The sequence below is a fragment of the Delphinus delphis genome, chromosome 14, assembly GCF_949987515.2.
Source record: "Delphinus delphis chromosome 14, mDelDel1.2, whole genome shotgun sequence".
NCBI lineage: Eukaryota > Metazoa > Chordata > Mammalia > Artiodactyla > Delphinidae > Delphinus > Delphinus delphis.
In genome coordinates, this window is record NC_082696.1 from 48018047 (window position 1) to 48042030 (window position 23984).

General features: G+C 41.7%; 1 protein-coding gene across 1 annotated transcript in view; it reads right to left on the reverse strand.

The window, feature by feature from the left end:
• The window catches only part of SLC16A10 (solute carrier family 16 member 10), a 137177-nt gene extending 118587 nt beyond the window's left edge, over positions 1-18590 (reverse strand). The window contains exon 1 of the mRNA XM_060030084.1: positions 18074-18590. Within this exon, the coding sequence (XP_059886067.1) occupies positions 18074-18419 (346 nt within the window). The 5' untranslated portion in view covers positions 18420-18590. The remainder of the gene's footprint in view (positions 1-18073) is intronic.
• Positions 18591-23984: the final 5394 nt, after the last annotated feature.

The following is a 23984-nucleotide window of genomic DNA, read 5'->3' on the forward strand; positions in this document are numbered from 1 at the left end:
ATCCTGATTGTGATAAATAAGTAGTATGTCTCTGATTCCACCTGCATAGCAATTTCATTGACTCTCAAAAAGGTTCTTTGGGAACCTCTTAAATGAAGACCTCAAACTCCAAAAGGTGAACACTGGTCTGTCTTTGAGACACTGTACCCATGTGGAAAACATGAGACAAGGACTTCCTCCTTATTTTATTCCCTTGGGATTGAAATGTGTACTTTTCTTTATTCCCATCCCACCGCTAGCACCTAATAAATACAGTAGTTTATGTTGACTCCTTCAAAATATTTAAGGCATAAATAAATGGAACTGCTGTCAGCAAAAGACTCACTTCCTAAACAATCTATATTCAAACCAATTTTATAATGTTATCAATTTGCCTAATCCTAACAATTTGACTTCCCTGGTGGTCCAGTGGTTAAGACTTTGCCTTCCAATGCAAGGGGTGCAGGTTCAATCCCTGGTTGGGGAGCTAAGATCCCACATGCTTCGTGGCCAAAAAACCAAAACATAAAACAGAAGCAATACTGTAACAAATTCAATAAAGAGTTTTAAAATGATCCACATCAAAAAAAAACCTTAAAAAAAAAATTCTTGTCTAGTCCTAGTAACCAGAAATACATACACAAGTTGCAAGCCTTAACCTGTTAAGGCAGTTCTGTTAATCCTTAGCTGGGGTAAACCTATGAATGCTTACCCCAAGATAGTGTATTAAAAACCCCAAGATAGTGTATTAATGTATGTTCCCTGTGGTTCCACATACAGTTTCCAGAGTTACAGAATGATCATGCTATAATGCAGGGGAGAAAAGGGTGAAGGCAACTAGTTTCCATTCACTTATAATTAGTCTTACAAAGGCTGATTAATTATGACAGTTCCACTAACTCACTGACTTGCTTTCCAGAAATTAAGGATATTTCCAGCTAAACAGAGTAATTATCCAAAGATTAGTGGCTGGTGATTAATTTATCCTCTTAAGTGACCATAAATAATAGGGATTACATTGCCTTGACATTTTTCCATAACCCATTCTCAGTTGCCACCAGACACCCAAAGTCATCATGATGAATTAGAGGAAGAGACAGTTTAATTGGATTAAGCATTACTTTTATCTGATTTTTTTCCAAAAAATAATAATAGTCTGCCTTTTGCTTTAAGTGTCTCAATATTTGTTTCCTAATCAAAGCTACAAAAAAATACTACCATGTATACCAACTAATTATAATAGCATACACATAATGAACACTAAGTTATACAAAACAGTGTATTTTCAAGTCAACACCAAAAAACATACATTGCTCTTTTGTGATTCCTGACCTTTGGTATTAGCACCACATCTCTCTGGTGTGTTGGCATGGGATTTAAAAGACTATATGGCTTCTGTTTCTCAAACTCTGAGGAAAAAATACTTGAGTTGGCCTTCCCTGTGCCTCCCCTCCCCATGATCACTGGATATCAAATTGACTTGTCATCAGGCCAGTACTTGCGTTCAACCCCACAAGCACAACAGTAGACAAGCATGGTTGAAACACTGCCTTAAACCCTGACATGTACTTTAATACAGACCTTGCAAATGAAGCCAAAAGGTACTAAAAGATGAAACAGTTACTGGAAGGAAGGGTAGGGGGTAGGGGTGTCTTGGCTTACAAAATAAGGCAGATACCCTCTTCTTGCACAATCATCAATTCCCTTTCACCCACCCCCTGCTTTTACTGGTTCTTCCTCCAGGGTCACTGCACTTCCAGCACCTTCAGCTGGGCTTCAATCACAAGAGAGCAATTCAGAACCTGAATTCTGAGAGATTACAGCACAGCACATGAGTCAACACACACGCCCACATACAGGGACTGTGCCAACCTACTCAGTAACAAGAGTGTCTGACATATCTGTTGTGCATCCAAAGCACTTTGACATTCTTTTATCTTACTTGAGTCGCACTGCTACAGCTGAGGAGCTGAGTAGCTGACTCAGTTCCTAAACTCTGTGATGGCTGATCTACAAGATAACATCTTCCTGTTGAACAAGTTTTCCACCACTATCAATACTTTACATTTAAATTAGAAATATATAAATTAATTGAAACGATTCTAAGCCACTCCCACAGGCTCTTGGTCTAGAACATCTTGAAAATAAGACTTACAGACTGGTTTAATTAATTATACGGTGAATGCAAGAAACCGTAAATGCAGATAGTCTCAGAGGTCACGTAAAACTAAAGGGGGAAAAAAAAACCAAGTCTTAGGAATAAGTTTTGGAAATACTTAAGACAATGACAGTAAAAAATACAATCTGACCTTTGGAAAGTTGCAAATCTGAATTAGAGAAATCTAAATGCTGGAAAGATTTTTTTTTAAGGATGAAGTGTTGTTACTTTTAAATAAGATGATTTCAATGGAAACCAACTAAGCTACCTAGGAGCAGCCCCTGGGGCTTCTTGAGACAGAATTTCTCAGTTTCTATGATGACATCACATTCCTCATAAAGAGACGGGCTCTTTCCAAAGCTCTACCTCCGGCCTCAGCTCCACTCTGAGGCTCCAGGTTTACGTGTCCAGTTATCTGCTTGACATCATCCCCTGATGTCCTGCTGGCATTTCACACTCATATGTCTAACATCTGAGTCAGCCTTTCCCTGTCAACTCCTCCTCCACATGCCCCTGGTCCTGTCAGTGGCACCATCCAGGACTGTCTACATCATTTGCAGGGCCAAGTACAAAACGAAAATGTGGGGCTCCTAGTTCAAAAATTATTTAGATGCTGTCCCCAGGCATAAGCATCATCTGTTTCCATGTCACTGTCCACACGCATCACTTGCCAGACTTCCCTCAGTCTGTCCTTTGAAATGTCTCACATCTACCCCTTCCTTCCCACTTCCACTGCTGGGCCTCAAATCTACCCCGGCTCTCAGCCAAGACCTCCGTAATTGATGTTCCTCCTCTTTCTTTAACTCTGCAACCCAGTCACAATTTTTTAAGGCACACTTCAAACATCCTTGATATCTTCCCATTGCCTATTAAATCACATGCAAACTTCCTAACTCGGCACTCAAACCTTCCATTCCCCATTCTTTCCCAGCCTTATCTTCTGGGACTTTCCTCTACAATTCCTGGGCTCTTGCCAAACCAAATTCCTTGTCATTCATTTAATGAGCCCAGTGCATAGCTGAGTATTAAAGAACCCGGGTCCTGGGCTTCCCTGGTGGCGCAGTGGTTGGGAGTCCGCCTGCCGATACAGGGGACATGGGTTCGTGCCCCGGTCCGGGAAGATCCCACATGCCACGGAGCGGCTGGGCCCGTAAGCCATGGCCACTGAGCCTGCGCTCCGCAACGGGAAAGGCCACAACAGTGAGAGGCCCGCGTACCGCAAAAAAAGAAAAGAAAAAAAAGATGTCTACAGATATGTTATTTACATTGCATAACACAGCCTGCGATTCAAACACCCTGCAAAAGGAGGTCTGGCTGAGTAATCTAGGGTAGATCAGTATGATAGCCGAATATCACATTTACTGAAAACATGAAGCAGGTACGCTACCTAATAAAGAAAAATGTACCTTAAAAATATTGTTCACTGAGAAACAGAAAACAAAATATTCACATATAAATCTACAATTCCTTATTTCCAACTTTGGAATCCCAAACCCAAAGTTTTTTTTATAAGATGGCATCAATAATCACTTGGAAGTAAAACATGATCTGAACTGACATGAAGGTACTTATGGTCTCTATTTGTCCCAATTACTCTGAATAGTCATACATTTTTTTGCAGAAATATCAGTGTATTAGATTATAGGGTGCTGCCTCAGACTCCCCTGGGTGGGGAGGGACGGGGGGTAAAAAACACAGCTGTATGAACCAGGTTACTTTTTTAAAATCAAAAAAATTCGACCCCAAAACACATATGGCCCCAAGAGTTTCAGATAAGGAACTGTGGCTCTGTGCTAATGACATCAATTGTAAATTTAAAGAGTTAAACTTTGGTATTCCTCAGCTTTGTTGAAAAAAGTGTCTGAGGGACTTCCCTGGTGGTGCAGTAGTTAAGAATCTGCCTGCCAATGCAGGGGACATGGGTTCAAGCCCTGGTCCGGGAAGATCCCACACACCGTGGAGCAACTAAGCCCGTGTGCCACAACTACTGAGCCTGCGCTCTAGAGCCCACAAGCCACAACTCCTGAGCCCTCGTGCCACAACTGCTGAAGCCCACGCACCTAGAGCCCATGCTCTGCAACAAGAGAAGCCACTGCAAGGAGAAACCTACACACTGCAACGAAGAGTAGCCCCTGCTTGCCACAACTAGAGAAAGTCCAAGCTTAGCAACAAAGACCCAATGCAGACAAAAATAAATAAATAAAATAAATAAATTTATTTTTTTTTAAAAGTGTCTGAAAGGCATGCATTCTTTCAGGAAGGCTCTTTATAATGCTACAACTGCAGGAGTGTGTGAAAAGACAAACCAAATCCCTCTCCAAATAACTACAAATTCCAAACCAATAAAACCGAACTAATTACAATTTCTTTTTGCTTAGATTCAAGATTTCACATTTCTGGAAAAGGGTCAGTCTTCTGTCCTACTGAGCATCATTTTACAGACACAAGTTTATTGAAAGAAATGATAAACTCTCATATTTTTATAAAGAACACTGAGCTAAAATTTAGGTCATTTAAAAGCATTATTTTAAATCTTTTAGTTTAAATAGTCATTTAATATGTAACCATTTTTATCCAGGCAAAGATTTTTTTTTTTCTGGTGGCAACACAATGCGGCTTTGAGATTTTTTTTTTTCTGGTGGCCAGCAGCAAAATGTGGGGAATGCTCTATTTGCCTTTGCCCTCGTACAAGTAGCCTGTGTACCAGAAACACAAAAGAACCACCAAACAAGAGGATTCTTGATTAGTAATTATTTATCACTCTGGATTTAAAATTATGCATACAAACACAAATATTCATCTATTATCTCTTCTGCCCCTTCTCTAGTCCCTCTACCCGCCCCCCAAAAGAGAAATATCAATAATAATTTTCTGTGCTGTGTCTGGCTGGGGATCAGGTATGATTAGCATCGCATGATCTAGCTCTTAGTGACTGTCCATCTGATATAAAATATCTCCATTTTGATCCAAAACAAAATGTGGCCAAATAATGTAACGTGATTTAAAATCAGTTCCCTGGGACTTCCCTGGTGGTCCAGTGGTTAAGACTCCACACTTCAAATGTAGGAGCCACGGGTTCGATCCCTGGTCGGGGAACTAGGATCCCACAAGCTGTGCGACACAACCAAAAAAAAAAAAAAAAAAAAAAGCCTCTCCTCCTAATCTGTTTATATACAATTAATGAAAGATTGTCATTATAAAACTAAAATCAGTTCCCTTTACCAGTTCCAGCCTATTCCATAATTAACATTTTTCTCTGAGAAGAGACAAAACCTAACAACTACAATGAAAACTCCATACATCTATCATTTATTCCCACAAAACCGCTTCATCTTAGGCCAAATTTACTATTACAGTCATTAAAGTTAATACATCTAATGCTAATAGTTAATTATTTTTACTATTATAAAAGCAACACTTGTTCAACATAGAAAAACTAGAAGCTACAGATAAACCAACAGAGACTAAGAAGCCCAAAAACCTGGCACTGGGAGGTAACTTTGGAGTTGGGGGTACTGCTGCCAAAGTTCAAGTGTTACATTACTGCAGGAAAACAACTGCAACTTTCTGCCCCCATCTGTGCTAAAACATCAATTAACTTTGTGGAATGCCGTTGTTTAAACAACCATTGACAAATGTGAATCCTTTGAGATGCTGACATTTGAAATTGGAACGTGAAGTCAAAACTAATAAAAAGGATAATTAAGCAAGATGAAAAGGTTTTCACTATTAAAACCAGTCACCAGACCAACCCACCCCACTTGGCATTAGTACCTACACAGAAAAAGTCAATAAGTACCTCTGTTTAATGAGTAGTGGTTTTCTACTCTAATGAAACGTATCTCAGAATTGCTTTTTGGATCCAGTCTAAGTTGGTCACAAGACTAAATAAATTTTGACTTTCTGAACACATGCAGAACACTGTTGATGCAATTTACTCTTTAGCAAAAATAAAGGGTAAAGCTGAACCACAGACCAATGCACCTTTCCCTGAGTTTTATACGTTAATTTAACCACTGACCTTTCATTTAGATTTAACTATCTAATGATAGAAACGCATACCTTGAACGGAATTCAAAACTCCAGTCACTGATTCTCAAGTTGGGGGACTGGAGGAGGAAGGCAGCACAGTTGCCCCTCACTAAGAGGAGCATATCAGAGAGGCACACTTAGTTTTTGGGGTTTTTTTTTTGCGGTACACAGACCTCTCACTGTTGTAGCCTCTCTCGTTGCGGAGCACAGGCTCCAGACGCGCAGGCTCAGCAGCCATGGCTCACGGGCCCAGCCGCTCCGCAGCATGTGGGATCTTCCCAGACCGGGGCACGAACCCGTGCGCCCTGCATCAGCAGGCGGACTCTCAACCACTGCGCCACCAGGGAAGCTCCACACTTAGTTTTAAAAATTGTATTCAGTATTATACTTTTGTCTTCAAAAAAACAAATAAAGAATCCTAGGGGATTCCCTGGCCATCCAGTGGTTAGGACTCGGCACTTTCACCACAGGGGCCTGGGTTCAATCCCTGGTGGGGGAACTAAGATTCCACATACCACGTGGTGCGGCCAAAAAAAAAAAATCTGAATTATTTCCATAATACCACTAAAAGTGAAGGGACAAAATCTTAGCTGGTGGAAAAATACAGAAACATGGCTTTATCTTCCGGGTATTAGGGAATCTCACTCAAAAGTTAAACTACCCTTGGAGGTGTGTATCAAAATTTTCAACAGCTATGGGACTTTTATGTTTGGGAACAAAGGGGGTTAGAAACACTGCTTTGGTCCACATACCTTATTTCAAATCTTTATTTCATGTGTATCCCCATAATTAAAAATTAGTGAAATGCAATAGCCAAGACATGGAAACAACCTAAATGTCCATTGACAGATGAATGGATAAGGGAGATGTAGTACTAGGTTGACCAAAAAGTTCCTTCAGTTTTTAAGTAAAAATAAAAGACACATTTTTCATTTTCACCAAGAACTTTAAAGAACAATGTATTCACCGTTTTGTTCCACTGCCTTCTGTCATTTTTCAGGCAACTTCATAATTCCATCTTCCAAAACTTTTTCTTTTTGAGCAAAGAACTGTTCCAGGTGCCTTTTACAGTCTTACAGGGAAATAAAATTTTTTCCATTAAGAGGATTTTGTAAAGACCAAAATAAATCGAAATCCGAAGGTGCAATGTCTGGTGAATACAGCGGATGAATCAGAACTTCCCAGCCAAGCTGTAACAGTTTTTGCCTGGTCATCAAAGAAACATGCGGCCTTGCGTTATCCTCATGTAAGATTATGCATTTTCTGTTGACTAATTCCGGACGCTTTTCGTCGAGTGCTGCCTTCAGTTGGTCTAACTGGGAGCAGTATTTCTTGGAATTAATCGTTTGGTTTTCTGGAAGGAACTCATAATAGAGGACTCCCTTCCAATCCCACCATATACACAACATCACCTTCTATGAATGAAGACCAGCCTTCGTTGCGGTTGGTGGTGGTTCATTTCGCTTGCCCCACAATCTCTTCCGTTCCACATTACTGTACAGTATCCACTTTTCATCGCCTGTCACAATTTATTTTAAAAAACAGAACGTTTTCATTGCGCTTAAGTAGAGAATTGCAGGCAGAAATACAGTGAAGAAAGTTTTCTTCACTTAACGTATGTGGAACCCAAATATCAAAGCGATTAACATAACCAAGCTGGTGCAAATGATTTTCAACACTTGATTTGGATATTGTGAGTATGTCGGCTATCTCCCACATGGTATAACTTTGATTGTTCTCAATGCCTCGATTTGATCACTATCAACTTCAACTGGACTACCGACCGTGGAGCGTCGTCCAGAGAGAAATCTCCAGCACTAAACTTCGCAAACCACTTTTGACACATTCGATCAGTCGCAGCACCTTCTCTATACATTGCACAAATCTTTTCTTTGCATTTGATTTGCATTTTTACCTTTCTTGAAATAATAAAGCATAATATGCCGAAAATGTTGCCTTTTTTCTTCCATCTTCAATATTAAAATGGCTACACAAAAATTCACCAATTTTGATGTGTTTTTTTAAGTGCACGCTGATATGACAGCTGTCACAATACAATCCAACAAAATTGTTTCTAATGAACTTAAAGACAACTAAGCACTGTTAGAGTCAGCTTACAGAAAAACCCAAACTTTTTGACCAACCCAATATATATATACAATGGAATACTACTCAGCCATTAAAAAGAATGAAATAATGCTATTTGCTGCAACATGGACACAACTAGAGATTATCATACTAAGTTAAGTAAGTCAGAAAGAGAAAGACAAATACCATATGATATCACTTGTACATGGAATCTAAAAATATGACACAAATGAACCTATCTATGAAACAGAAACAGAATCACGGACATAGAGAAGACTGGTGGCTGCCAAGGGGGAGGGGGTTGGAGGAGGGATGGAGTGGGAGGTTGGGGTTAGCAGATGTAAGCTTTTATATATAGAATGGATAAACAACAAGGTCCTATACAGCAAAGAGAACTATATTCAATATCTTATGAGAAACCATAATGGAAAAGAATATAAAAAAAAGAATAATTCAGTTATATGTATAACTGAATCACTTTGCTGTACAGCAGTAATTAATACAACATTGTAAATCAACTACACTTCAATTAAAAAAACTTAGTGGGACTTCCCTGGTGGCACAGTGGTTAAGAATCCACCTGCCAATGCAGGGGACACGGGCTCGATCCCTGGTCCAGGAAGATCCCACATGCCACGGAGCAACTAAGCCTCTGCGTCACAACTACTGAGCCTGCGCTCTAGAACCCACGCACCACAACTACTGAGCCCACGTACCACAACTACTGAGCCCGCATGCCTACAGCCCGTGCTCCACAACGAGATACCACCGCAATGAGAAGCCCGCAAACTGCAAAAAAGAGTAGCCCCCGCTCACTGCAACTAGAGAAAGTCCGCGCGCAGCAACGAAGCCCCAGCACAGCCAAAAAATTTTAAATTTTTTAAATTTAAAAAAAAGAAAATCATGACTACATTAATATAAGCATGTAATAAAGTTAGAAATTCTATCTGGCCACCTTAAAAAAATGAAATAAAATAAAATTTTAAAACTTAGTGAAATGAAAAAAGACTTCAATTTGGGAATAAGGCAAGTCACCTCCTCAATTTCCTAGTTCTAGTTCCTACATGCAAGGCGGAATGCAGGCATTTTGCTGTTAATGAAGATAACTTAGCTAAGAAGGTATGATCACACACATCTGGTACACAGATAACTAGGAGCACTGATTTCCTCCATTACTCCAGTCCTAGAGGGTGGCTCTGTGTAGTGCTTCTGCACAGGTCCCAGGAGAGCTGGAGTTGTTCCTTCTGAAACACTGCCAATAAAAACACCCACAGTTGTGCCTGCGTGGCACCAGGCTAGACGGGTGCTCAGAGCTGGGGTGAGCTGATTGTTGGAGCAGTGTTTGGGGTTTCGTTTGTTTTTGTTAAGGTTTGTTTCACTTCAATATGAGATCAGATCTCTAACTGGGTTGTGATAACTCTAAACGGAATGGACTGGATGACTTCACAGGATTTCTGATAACTTGGGTAGGAGACACTAAAGGTTCTAGAGAACATTTAGGTAAATATGCAGAAAATAGTTTCAAGGGGATAAAAAGGCAGTATTCTACATTTCAAGACAACTTTAACAGAAGGATAAATCTTTGTCCAAATAAAAAGATGCTCTTAATTTCAACTTAACGGATGTAAATACTGATATCATGTGTCCCAACCTTAAACCGTGCAAGTTTCAACTTCACTATCTATAAATAGAGGTAATGACACACTACAATGCTACACTAAAAAATAAAATTGAGTAATGTATATGAAAACCCTTTCTTTATGGTAAAGAACTATGCAAATTATCACTTAAACAAATATGGATTATCTTAAAAGTGCCTTTCACAGAATGCTAGATTAGGATGGGTTGAAATTAGGTTCTATGTCTTCCACTCTACTCTAAGCTTAATTCGTAACTCATTTGAATTCGTGCTACCCCCAAAACATTCCACATGCATCCCCCAAAAACATAACAACAGTTGCATAAAAACATTGTTTATCCCATAGTTGTGATAAAAGAAATAAAATGGCCAACCATTTCATCAGAACCTTATAAGGACCAACAACCACACTGAAGAGAGGAGTGGCACACATAAAGTCACAGAGGCAAAGACAGCAGGACAGATTTGGAAAAGTGCAAGACCTTTGGCTAGGCTGGAGCATAAAAAGCAAGAAGGGAGAGGGAATTCTCTGGCGGTCCAGTGGTTAGGGCTCCACGCTCCCACTGCAGGGGGCCCGGGTTCGACCCCTGGTCAGGGAACTAAGATCCTGCATGCCACGCAAGATGGGAGAGAGGTGAGAAGCAAGGCTAGAGGGTCAGGCAAGGGCCAGTGCTCAAAGGCATTTGGTTTTCCCTGGGTATCACTGATGGCTTTTAAATAGAAAAATGATATGGTCCAATGTTTCAGAAAAACCACTCACTTGTATAACTGAGGACAGGTAGACCAGTTAATGGGTTATGACAATAATTGAGGCCAAAAGTAATGAAGGCATGAATTAAGGCACAGCACTAAAGGAAAAGACAGGGATTGACTTATGAGGCATTAAGGAGGTAAACACAAAAGGACTGTCTAATTTAATGAAATAGGAAAGGAAAGAGGAGAAATAAGAAATTAAGATGGATTCCAGGTTTCTGACATGAGCCATCAGAGGTGTTATATACTGAGAGAATTCAGAAGGAAGGTTACGCCTATCCACAGGCGGGCTGTTGTTTTTGGTGGCAGGTGAACACTAAGTGGGGTGGCTAAGAAATGAGTTCATTTTAGCTAAGTATGATGTACCTGTGCATCCAAATGGAATTTTCTAGAAATAGGTAATATGGGTCTTGAACACAAAGAAGAAATTTGGAAATAACACCCCAAGATAGTGGCTGGAGCCACAGGGCATATAAGACACGCAGGGAAGGCAAGAAAGGTGAAGCAAGCACATGGCCTGGGACCAAGCCTCAAGGAACTGCAACATGGATTCAACAAGGACCCATTGGGCTTCCCTGGTGGCGCAGTGGTTGAGAGTCCGCCTGCCGATGCAGGGGACACAGGTTCGTGCCCTGGTCCGGGAGGATCCCACATGCCATGGGGCAGCTGGGCCCGTGAGCCATGGCCGCTGAGCCTGCGTGTCCGGAGCCTGTGCTCCGCAACGGGAGAGGCCACAACAGTGAGAGGCCCGCATACCGCAAAAAAAAAAAAAAAAAGGGACCCATATAAAAATGATACAACAAATCACATCAAGAGCACAGAGTACAATTTATTCTAAAAGACACCTCAAAACCTCTCCTGAAATAATTCATACACTTTTATTTTTGGTTGAGTTGGTTCTTTAGACTGTTAATTCTATTGATAAAAATTCTACGATAAAACACCACAGAAATACTCATATTGTTGTACTTAATCAGAATTCACTACACACTATTTACACTTTTCAGTCTTGCTCTGAACTCAGAAACATTCTGGAAACGGAGTATGAAATGCTCACAACATGCTCATGTCTTTATTATTCCAAAATCCCGTAACAATTTTTGTGGTCTAATAACTTATTTTAACAGGCAGTTTAGATGAATTCACATGGAATATAAGGTTGGATGTTTTAAGATGGAAGAGAATGAAGGAAAATCAAGCATCGTAACAGCCGCCATAAGTGAGTTCTCTTGGCTTTTCAACATCTCTTTGAGTGCAAATAAGAGTCAGGTATTTTCCTTATAGTGAAACATGTATACAGTATAGGACCACGAATCAGATCATTCGTTCACTGAAACCATATTAAGAAAACACCATTACCAAACACTTTCCTGTGACATAGAAATGGTTAGCTATGCAGACAGCTTTCCCCACCAAAAATAAAGTCCTCTCCATAAAAACCAGACATAGCAGTTCAGTTCTGAGCTATAGCCAAAACCTCCTGTAAGTTCAGGTGTAGCATACAACTGCAGTATGTATATATCAGCATAATATCAGTATGTAAATGTAAAAGCTTTTTTAAAAAAACCTTCAGGAAGAGCTAACTGACAAACTTTCAGAGGTGCTAGTAAGACCACGTTGAGAGGTGTTGCAAGATGCATTCATCCCTAAATGCTACTAAAACTCCTACTTTGTGATTATAACTATCTGAAGAGCAATCTACCTCCACACAGGGAAGATAGAGTTGCGTTAATGATTATAACCAAAGAGCGTCCCTTTTTGGACCTTTTTGATAACCTACTTTCCTTTAAAACTGAATTGAATTTTTAATACCTTGATTTATATTTGAAAATATCCAAAAGAGGAAGATAATGTGCAGTGTTTCTCAAACTTATTTAACCACAGGCCTCTTCTTTAAAGAAAGGCTATTAAAGAACACATTTTGGGAATTACTAAAAGAAGTAGGGGTCTTCTTGACCAAGCCTCTGGACCACAAAGACATAATTTCTTCAAAAGAATATCACTAATGACCCTAAATACTGATTCTGAAAACATACTTGTTTTAAATAGTTATTTTTTAAACGTCAATATACCACTAAAATATTTTTTTTTCCAGGAAGAAAGTAGATAAGTAAACTAGACTAATACCCTAGTAAGATCCCAGAGAATATCCACAGCACTGTGTCAGGAAGCTAAAAGAACCCTAGAATCTTTCTCAGTTCCATGAAGGAACTAAAAATAGGTTTTCCAATAACCAAAGTTAAAGCAAAGTTGCAATTTCTAAGGGAAAACAATGTTCCAGTTAATTGTAGCATCTGTATTAGTTTTCCCAAAAGTGTCTGACTTCCCCCATCCGGGCAAGAAGCACATACATATGAACAGATAAAACTTAACTGAAAAGAGACAACTCAAGCTCAGCTTGCTCCCTCTGATGGACCTTTCTAACACAGCAGTATGTGCAAGGCATATCTCTGAGTGCCACGTCAACAGCAGCCAGGATAACGTAATAGGGCTGTGATGCACTCAACATTTTTAATTGGTTCTACTGCCTAAATCGGAGTTCGGCTTTCTTCCCCTTTCCAAAGCCTTAATTTCACCAAGTGAGATTTATTGCCACAGAGAAAGAGGCCATCAAATGCCTTTCCCAGCCTCCACCGTTGGTGGGAATTTCCTTAGAATTTCAGCCTCTTACATTAAGACTGAGTCCTGGTATACTGCAAAGAGAAGTACTCTGTTTACTTATTTGTATCCCACAGCAGATCAAAAGGGAATCAGCTGTTCTCCTTGGGAACAGCTGACTTCCTCTCTCTATTACCACCTCCAGTGCGCAGCACAGAGGGTGTCAGATGCTTGGTAAACATTTGTAGAATGAATAAGGAGTAACATTAAGATGTGTAAACTCGCTTATATCTTAGTGTGAATGAATTTCTCCACGCCCTTTTCCTGAGAAATTTTGGGTGGATCGTCAGTGACATAGAAAGAGGTAAGAGAGCCCTGAAGAGAAAAAGTAAAGCCTGAGGAAGGTTCCTCTTCAGTTCTGCCCGGAAGTACTGTCCTGCTATGGATCAGTCTAAAGGAGCCTGGTTCTTCAAAGGAAACCCCAGACTTCTTCTTGAATGCCATGTGAAATTATCTTGCTTCTCCGTGAACATCTCCCTATACTTCAAAAACCTAACTCTTTCTGGGCTTCCCTGGTGGCGCAGTAGTTGAGAGTCCGCCTGCCAATGCAGGGGACATGGGTTCGTGCCCCGGTCTGGGAAGATCCCACATGCCGCGGAGCGGCTGGGCCCGTGAGCCATGGCCGCTGAGCCTACGCGTCTGGAGCCTGTGCTCCGCAACAGGAGAGGCCCCAGCAGTGAGAGGCCCGCGTACCGCAAAAAAAAACCCTAATTCTTTCTTTCTTTCTTTTTTAATTTTGGCCACGCCGCACGGCTTGCAGGATCTCAGTTCCCCAACCAGGGACTGAACCCGGGCCACAGCAGTGAAAGCACCAAATCCGAACCACTAGACCACCAGGGAACACCCAAAAACCGATTTCAACGAGACATCAACAATTGGCAATTGCTTACTGACAGCCAAGTAAGACCAAGAAACAGGGACCCTAATCTTTCAGACCTCTTTTCTAACGCCAGAATTCTCGGTATAGTACTCAATCAATTTCTAACACTTGAATTAACCAAACATAAAGAACACTGGATTAGCAGAATGTTATCTAGCCAATGCAATATGATCAAGCATTAAAAACCTAGCTTCTGAAGTCACATAAACCTGAGGTTGAACCCTGGCTCCACCACTTACTTAATCTCTATGAGCCTGAGTTTCCACATCGGAAAAGAAAGATTAAATAAAGCCTATCTCGGGACTTCCCTGGTGGTCCAGTGGGTAAGACTCCATGCTTCCAATGCAGGGGGCCGGGGTTCAATCTCTGGTCGGGGAACTAGATCCCACACGCATGCCACAACTAAACATCCCGCATGCCACAACGAAGACTCGGCACAGCCAAAATACATAAATAAATTAAATAAATAATAAATAAAAGCTCAACAGATAAGTTTCTTTAAAAATAAATAAATAAATAAAGCCTATCTCATGGAGTTGCAGTAAGGTTTAAAATAGAAATGCATGTAAAGTGCTTAGCACTGGGCCTGGCACATGTGAAGTTCTCAAGAAATATAAACCATCATTTGGAAGCCTAGGTTCCCATTCCAACACCACCTCCCTGGGTATCCTTGGGCTTATAATTATAAAGAAGCTAATGAACACGTGGAGACTGCCCTCTAATGCCAGAATTATCAATCATGAATAACGTAATAGAAAATGGACCGAGGGCTTCCCCGGTGGCGCAGTGGTTGAGAATCTGCCTGCCAATGCAGGGGCCACTGGTTCGAGCCCTGGTCTAGGAAGATCCCACATGCTGCGAAGCAACTAAGCCCTAGCGCCACATCTACTGAGCCTGCGCGTCTGGAGCCCGTGCTCCGCAACGAGAGGCCGCGATAGTGAGAGGCCCGCGCACCGCGATGAAGAGCGGTCCCCGCTTGCCGCAACTAGAGAAAGCCCTCGTACAGAAACGAAGACCCAACACAGCCAAAAATTAATTAATTAATTAATTTTTTAAAAAAAGAAAGAGAAAAGGAGGGAGAGGATATGGAATGCACGGGCTCTAGTCTCTCTGTTCCAGACTTCGAAAATGGACCGAAACTTTGAAAAAATAAAAGCCTTAAACAGTTCCAAATATGTTTTACGTTGTACTTGAAGTTAGCATACGTTTGATCACAGATGACTCAGCATTAGAATATCCAAAAAAAAGACTGAAGAGTCAAACTTCAAAGCAGGTGTTCTCAAACACTTCAGGGCCTACTGTAGATGAGACTTTATATGAAACACGTGTGTGTTTGTGTGTGTGTGTGCACGTGTGTGTGAGTGAGTGTGAGAGAGAGATGGAGGGAGGGAGGGAAAGAGAAAGTGGCGAGAGAGAGAAAGAGAGGAAGGAAGAAGGGAGCAAAGAAAGGAGAGAGAGACAGAAGGGGGGTGGATCTCAACATTAACTAGCTAAAAGACTATCCTGTCACCATTTTTTCACCGATGAGGATGAGGTGATCTCAGACCTTAAAGTTTATCGGCTGTACATGTTTCACATATCGACCAAGTACAAGTACAGGCTTTTGTGCCATCTAGCTGGGGTGTTACACAGGGCCATTACAAGTGCACAGGGCCCCTCTGCAGGAATTAGATAAAAGGCACCCAGAGCACAGGCTGGTTTCCAGCCACCACTGACCCTGAATTGTGTACCTCTGTGCAAGGGCACAACCAACCACACATGGCAGTCATGCAGACGAGCACAAAGATCTTCAGTATTTAGCTGGCACCCCTGTATACTTGTTTGTGTGTACACACCCCCACACACACAAACACGGCTGAAAGCCATCAAGGATTTAAATGAGTAAATGGAGAAAGACATTCAACAAAACTGAAAATAGAGAGTTTCAAAAAGTTCAAGAGAGCAGGTCCCTGTGGCCTCCCTCCCCTTCAGCTACCCAGAATTGGCCTGTTGTAGCAATGGGAACCTTGGGGACGGTAGAGATACAGAGGCTTCGACACTGCAAAACTCTGATCCCTGGTAAAGCTATGGTCTCTCTCCAGCAGTTGCTCACTCTCTCTCAAAAAAAGTTAGGAAGGAGAAAAAATAAGACACTCCACAGATACCAATGGATCTACTCACCTGAGTTTGCAAAACCAGTGGTAAACAAAAGACTGTGTTGTTTTGGTGTTTTGACTTCAATAAACGTCTGTAATCCCAGGCAAGAATATGCTAAATACTGAAGGACCTAGTCTTAAAATGTTGACTCTGTGAATTCTGCCTCCTTGGGCTTTTCCCTCCCAGATACCCGATACGCATAGAGAAAAGACACAAAATAATTTTTGTTTACTACTACATATGCATATCTATCCTGATAAACTGTACAATAGTTGCCTTCCAAGCAGGTACATCATATTACATTTTGAACACTTTTGTATCCTGTGACCTGCAGAACACAACAGCTTTAAAAGCTATTTAAGGAACAGAAATTCCAGGTTAAATATGGTACCTGATTCACATGCGCAAGGAGCCAATGTACAAGAATATGCATGGCAGCATTGTCTATAGTAAATTTGGAAGTAACCTAAATGTTTATTAAAGGAAAAATGCATATAAAGTATAATATATTCATACAATGGAAAACTATGAGTTAAAATGCAAAGAATTTAAGCTACCAGCTCAAATTGAGGTATTATGGGGATAAACTGCAAACAATGCAGAGTAGAAGAAAGGCTGAATAATGATACATATAGTATAATACTCTTTATATATAAGGCTTTAAAACTCCCAACATTACCTCTCTCTTAGAATTTGTTACGAGTCTCATGTATTTTTTGTATGCACACTAAAGACCTAAGGAAAACTCTAAAAATAAACGAAAATTAAAATTTAAAAAAAAAAAAAAGACCATTAACCATATAGTTGCCCAAATGGCAAGCAGGGAGCCTGATTTAGTAATGGAAATCACTTGGCCCTTTAAGTCATAAGATGTGTGTCTTATCTCCATTCTGGGCTCATTAGGACACTTTATTTCAACAAGCTTCACTTTTCTCACCTAAATGGGGTTGACAACGCCTGCCTTGCAGGATGTCATGAAATAATGTATGTAAAGGCATTATACAGAAGGTCTTGGATTTGGTAGATCAGGTAATAACCAACCCTCTACACGGAAAAAAAATTTTAAGTCTGCACCTTTTTCATCTAATTTGGTATATGATTAAATATGACAAAGAACACACTAGGAAAGGGCAACCCTTCACCTCCCTCTTCCCAGTCCCTGATCTGGCTGTCTCCTATATTTAGCAGAGTGACAACCCCTTCCCCCCACCGCAAAAAAAAAAAAAAACGCCACGAAACCGTGGTTCCTTCAGGGCCCCCTTCCGAACTCCCGTGACCTTGGAATACATATCTTTCATCTCGCCAACCCTGCCTCCCCGCAACACAAACAGCCCTCTGCAGCGCCGGGAGCAGATGAACAAAAACCCAACCGTCACGGTCACGAAAGAGACCGTAAAAATGACGGAGCGGTGTAATAGGGTTTGGAAGGGTCTGTTTGTTTTCAAAAATGAAGAGAAAGTCTACCGCAGACTCTTAGCCCCTATTCTGCAGAGAGGAAAGCAGGAAGATCTAGGCAAATAAGTTTTGCGACTTGTTTCCAAATACAGTGCCTACATCTGGATTCAACACAAAGACAGGCGCACCGAGCATGCTGCTTTTGCAACTGGACAGACCCACCCCTCACAACCTCCGCACACACGGACCCACAGAGGCGCACTAGGCGGCGCCGACGCTCGCTCCGCACGCGGGATGCCCGGGGGTCCGCGCGCCAGCCCCCTCGGGGATGGCCGCGGCGGGTGCTGTGCCTCACCTGTCTTGAAGACCATCTTGTCATCGTCCTTGGACCCGAAGGTCTTCAGCATGGACACGAAGAGCACCCCGCAGGCGTTCTGGATGCCGAACACCGACCCGTTGCACCACATAGCCGCCAGCATCACCAGCCAACCCCAGCCGCCCTCAGGGGGCTCAAGGGGCTCAGCGCCCGCCGGCCCCGCCGGCCCCGCCAGCTCTACCTCCACCTTCTCGGCCCCCGCCGCCTCCGGGCCATCCAAGGGTCCCGGGCCGGGCAGCGGAGCGGCCCCTGGGGGCGCAGGGCCGGGCGGCTGCGCCTCGCTCGGCCCCCGCGCGGCGGCGGGCTCCTCCTCGGAGGGCACCATGGCCCGAGGCGGCCCCCTCGGGGGCCGGGGAACACGAGGGGCGCGAGTTCCCGGCAGGCTCGCGGAGGAGCCGCCGAGTTGGGTTGGCGGGCTAGTGAGGCCGAGGTGAGGGTGGTGGAGGCCCCCGTGGGCAGGCGGCGCAGGGCTAAGTCTCAAGCCTCCTGGTCCACAGCTCCGCACCCTGACTGAGCAGGCGGCTGGGCAGCCCGGTCTTAAAGACTCCCGCCCCCCCGCCCCACCTCCTGGGGGCGTGGTCGGCGGTGGGACCTGCCCCGGCCCACCCCGCTCCCGCGGCGCGCGGAGCCAGGTGCCTGCGGGTGGCTGTATCTGCGCGCGCGTCTGCAGCGGGGCCTCCTCCTACCCGGCGGGGGTCACAGATGTGTAGGTCACCCCGCCACAAAGTGTTAACGGAAGGGGCGCGTCTCCTCCTAGGTGCACGCTGGGTGGATCATTAGGACCACAGTGCGGGACCTTCTTTAGCCTCAGCTCACTGACAGCCTCATGACTAAACTAACATTGTCTCTTTGTTTTATTTTTGTTTTGTTTTATGGCATTCACCTCTTATTACTAATTCTAATACATAACATACGTTATGCCACCTGCTGACTTAAAAAGGAAGTCGGAAAGATTAGAGGCCTTGTTTAATTTCTCCTGCATTCATATGCAATTTCCTGTGAATACTTGGCATAATGAACAGGCTCATTTTGGAAGACTGTTATACCAGTCTTCAAATAACAAACATTTTTGACAGACAGCTGAAAAACACTAAACTACAGCACAGTTGTTTGTACTTTAAACAAACACTAGCACCTGTATTCAACTCCTCTGTCTCCCTGAAGCATGGAGCAACAATGTATGTAAAAGAAATGAAGAGTAATTAGCTGCGCAACATTGAGCACAATTTTTTTTTTTTTTTTTGGCTGCACGGGGTCTTAGTTGCTGCATGCATGGGGGATCTAGTTCCCAGACCAGGGATAAAACCTGGGCCCCCTGCATTGGGAGCACAGATTCTTACCCACTGGACCACCAGGAAAGTCCCTTGAGCAAAATTCTTAATTTCTCAGTTACTCAGATTCTTCACTTCGAAGTCAAAATATGCTAGTTACTTTATGATGGAGTACACAAATGAGCGTGATTGATCACATTTCTGCCTCTATCTGTTCAAAATCTAGTAGAGAGAAGTCCTGGGATAGGAGTGTCGGATAATAAGTGTTACAACACATATACAACAAAGAGAAGTGGGATGGAACCATTAAATTCTCTTCAAAATGCTAGAGAAGAACTTATACAGCAAATAGCCTTTGAGCTGAACCCTGAATCATACAGGCAACTTCAGTGGACAAAGATAGGGGAAGAGCCTTCTAGGTAAATAGCGGAAGCTAAGGGAAAGCAGGGTGTACTTGAGGAACAGGGAACAAAGCTCAAGTATATGTCTTAGGGATGGGATTAGAATGGTAAACTAAAGAACAGTCGCCCAAGTGCACAAAAATGAATGTACAAGGATGTTATTCCAGCACTGCTGGAAATAAAAAGTGGAAGCAAAAGTGTGCATCAGTAGAGAATTGATTAAATACGTACTATATAACCACTAAAAGTTATGATGTTCACCTCTGTTGACTTTGAAAGTCACAACATTTCATTGAGCAAAGAAAGCACATCCCAAAAAAAATGGTATGGATTATAACACAAAATATAAAATAGATATCCATGAGTCAATATTGATATAAGTAAATGATTAAGTACATAAATAAGGGGGGAATAAACACCTCCTTGCCTGACCTTCTTTCCCCTCTTCTGAATGGTGAATTCTCACTCTATCTTCAAGGCTTAACTCTAAAAGGAAGTCACCTTTATCAATTCTCCCTCCAGGCTTCCATATTTTATTTATAACACTTTTCACAGTCAGCAGAGTGGTTTTCAGTCTCCTTAACTGGAGTAAAAATTTTCAGACGGTCAGATGATGTCTCATGGAGCTTTGAACCATAGCACCACGCACAGTGTAAGTGAACAACAAATAGTTGTTGAACCAAATTGAATTGAATTGAAAAAAATTTTTTTAAGAATCACACAGCATGAAATTGATCACATCAACTTCATCCCATATTTTCAGGTGGAAAATTGTCAGTATTTTTTAAACAACATGAATTTATTTCCCAATTATAAAAGTAATACATGCTCGCTATAGTAGATACCATAAAAAATAATAAAATTTTTAAAGTTTATTATTACACCACTCATATAACCTCTCTTAACATTTAATAGTTTTTAATTATTTATGTATTCATGGAAGATAGAGCATCAGTTCTGTAACTACCATTATTGCATATTTCCCCTATGAACTATGGTATGGCATCGTAAAAAAAATTACGAGTCTTTTAACCCTTAATGAAAATTGCTACATCCAAGATGATGAATGAAACATAAAGAAGCCCAATGAGATGAGGATGCCCAGTAGACTTTGCCGCAGGCCATCTTCAAAGGTCCATGTGACTTAGATTTGTACATCAGCAAAGTTATTTACCAGTTACCACATGTTATGAATCTTCAGGACTGCTCATAAAGCTACAAATCTACTATGTTTCCTTCGAGTCTTTTTTTTTCTTTACATTTTTAAATAAAATCAGAATCACGGTATTGTGGACTGTGTACCCTCCCCCCACCCAGGCAAAAACTCGTATTGAAGCCTTAATCCCCAGTACCTTAGAATGTGACTGTGTCTGGAGATAGGGCCTATAATAAAGGTAATTAAGTTAGAATGAGGCCATGAGAGTGGGCCCTAATCCAATCTGACTGGTGTCCTTATAAGAAGAGGATATTATGACACAGAAAGAGAGAGACACAAGGGAAAACCATGTGAGGCCACAGGAGGAAGGCAGCCATCTGCAAGCCAAGGAGAGAGGCCTCAGAAGAAAACAAACAAACCTGCTGACACCTTGATCTTGGACTTCTATCCTCCAGATCTGTGAGAGATAAATTTCTATTGTTTGAGCCAGCCAGTCTGCAATATTTTGTTATGGCAGTCCTAGTAAACTAATATACATAACTAAGCAAAATTTTGTACACTGCATTCTTTTCACTTAAGCCATTGTATCATAAATAACTTCCCATGTTATTAAATATTCTTCAAAAACATGTTTAGTGGCTATATAGGCTTCAACTATAGAGATGGACCATAACTGATTTAACCATTTCCTATCACTGCACATATAATTTATTTCCGGTTTTTCACGACTATAAATAATACTGTAATAAACATCCTTACACACAAATATTTATCAGCATCTGTGATTTTTTTTTTTTTTTTTTTGCAGTACTCGGGCCTCTCACTGTCGTGGCCTCTCCCGTTGCGCAGCACGGGCTGCGGACGCACAGGCTCAGCAGCCATGGCTCACGGGCCTAGCCGCTCCGCGGCATGTGGGATCCTCCCAGACCGGGGCACGAACCTGTGTCCCCTGCATCATCAGGCAGACTCTCAACAACTGTGCCACCAGGGAAGCCCTGTGATAATTTTTTAAAATAAATTTCTAGATGTGAGATTACTGGTGAAAAGCACATGCATATTTTAAGACACTAAACACGTTGATAAATTTTAAAGCAACTTTGTCAGTTTATAACCCCACCAGCACTATATGAGAATGCCATGTTAGTGCCCCTCAGGAAGTATGGAATAATATGATTATTTTTAAATCCTGCCAATTTAGGATTAAAATGAAATTTCATTATTAGTTTATTTTTCAAATCTTTAGCTATAAGTGACAAATATATTTATTAATCATCTGAATGTCCTTTTTTATAAATGGTCTCTTGATAGTCATTCTCCACTTTTCCCAACAGGGAAATTGATGTTTTTTTCTTAGTGATGTTTACTAATGTTTCTCATATAAGTCCCATGCATTTCTCATTAGGATTATTTTCAGACATTTCACTTTCATGTTGTTGTTGCTGCTGATGTCGTTGTCACTGCTTTTGTGAATGAATTTTTTTCCATGAGAGCTTCTAACTGGTTGTTGCTAATACAGTAAAAAACAATTAAGTTTTTATTTTTACTTTGGTCTAACTTTGACGGTAAAGCATTATCTACTAGATTAAGATAATGAACACCAGCCTAATAAAAAAAAGAAACCTCTTATCATTTTATAGCTTGTTAGATCCAATCCTACATCTTAAATGGATAAGTTTTAACTATGTGTACACATTTACCCACTTTACATTCCTAATTGAAAGTAACTTCAACATTTTTTTTCTAATGCAAACAACTTCTAATGCAATGACTTCTCCCTTCACATATTTTATTTTTATATAAAGTGTCTTTAAAAGCAAACACTGTGCATCAGTTTTTATACTGTTGATTGTTCAATAAGTCTTCTCAAACCCCTATTAGGGGATCCGAAACCAGGTTAAGAAGGTTGAATAATCTTCAGAGAAGATGTCTCCAAACTATGTTATGCTGACACCCTCCAACAGAAGACACAGGCTATGGTGGCAAGAGCACTTGGAATCAGAAGATGAGCTCTGTCACTTCACCATCTGTGTGACCTTGGCCCAGTCACTTGCCTATCTGCAGGTCAGTTTTTTTTGTTTTTGTTTTGTTTTAATTAATTTATTTATTTATTCAATTTTGTCTGTGTTGGGTCTTCATAGCTGTGCGCTGGCTTTCTCTAGTTGCGACAAGTGGGGGCTACTCTTTGTTGCGGTGCATGGGCTTCTCATTGCGGTGGCTTCTCTTGTTGCAGAGCACAGGCTCTAGGCACACAGGCTTCAGTAGTTGTGGCCTGCAGGCTCAGCAGTTGTGGCTTGCAGCCTCTTGAGAGCAGGTTCAGTAGTTGTGGCACATGGGCTTAGTTGCTCTGCAGACTGCAGGTTCTTACCGGACCAGGGCTCAAACCCGTGTCCCCTGCATTGGCAGGTGGATTCTTAACCACTGTGCCACCAGGGAAGCCCGCAGGTCAGTGTTTGAAACCCAAACACAATTCCTCGGCCTCTAACCCCAATCCATCCACCCCACACTCCATCCTGACAGCGCTACCTCAGTCATACTACAGTTTACCTCAGACATATTTTAGTATCACTAAAGAGGTTTGGGGAAACCCATTCTTTAGCAGCATTTTCTTTGCAAATATTCTGGAACGAGAACTATGGATTAGATACTTAATCAGCTTCATTTGCAGAGGGTAACACTGTGCAACCCTATCCCGAATTGTAGGAGTGTGTAGGAGTGTGTCCATGTGGCTCCCCACGCTTTGACCATCTACACCAAGTGTCCCCAAAGCATGGCTGCCCAACACAGATCTGTCAACTGCAGCGTCCTACCATTAGCACCCTGCTACTGTTGAAGCATACTAAATGGAATTAAATTTACTGTCATGACAAGGGAAAACATATTGATAATTTAAATTTGGTAATAGGAGTCCCTTTCCCTGTGGTACAGTGGAATTTAAGAGGATTTTGGAGGAAGGAGATTTGAACTCAAGTCCTGGCTCGACCCTTCACAAGCTGCCAACACAAGGCCCTAAGACTGTTAAGGAGATGAAGTAGGATAATGACCAGAAGCTGTCTGTGACCTGT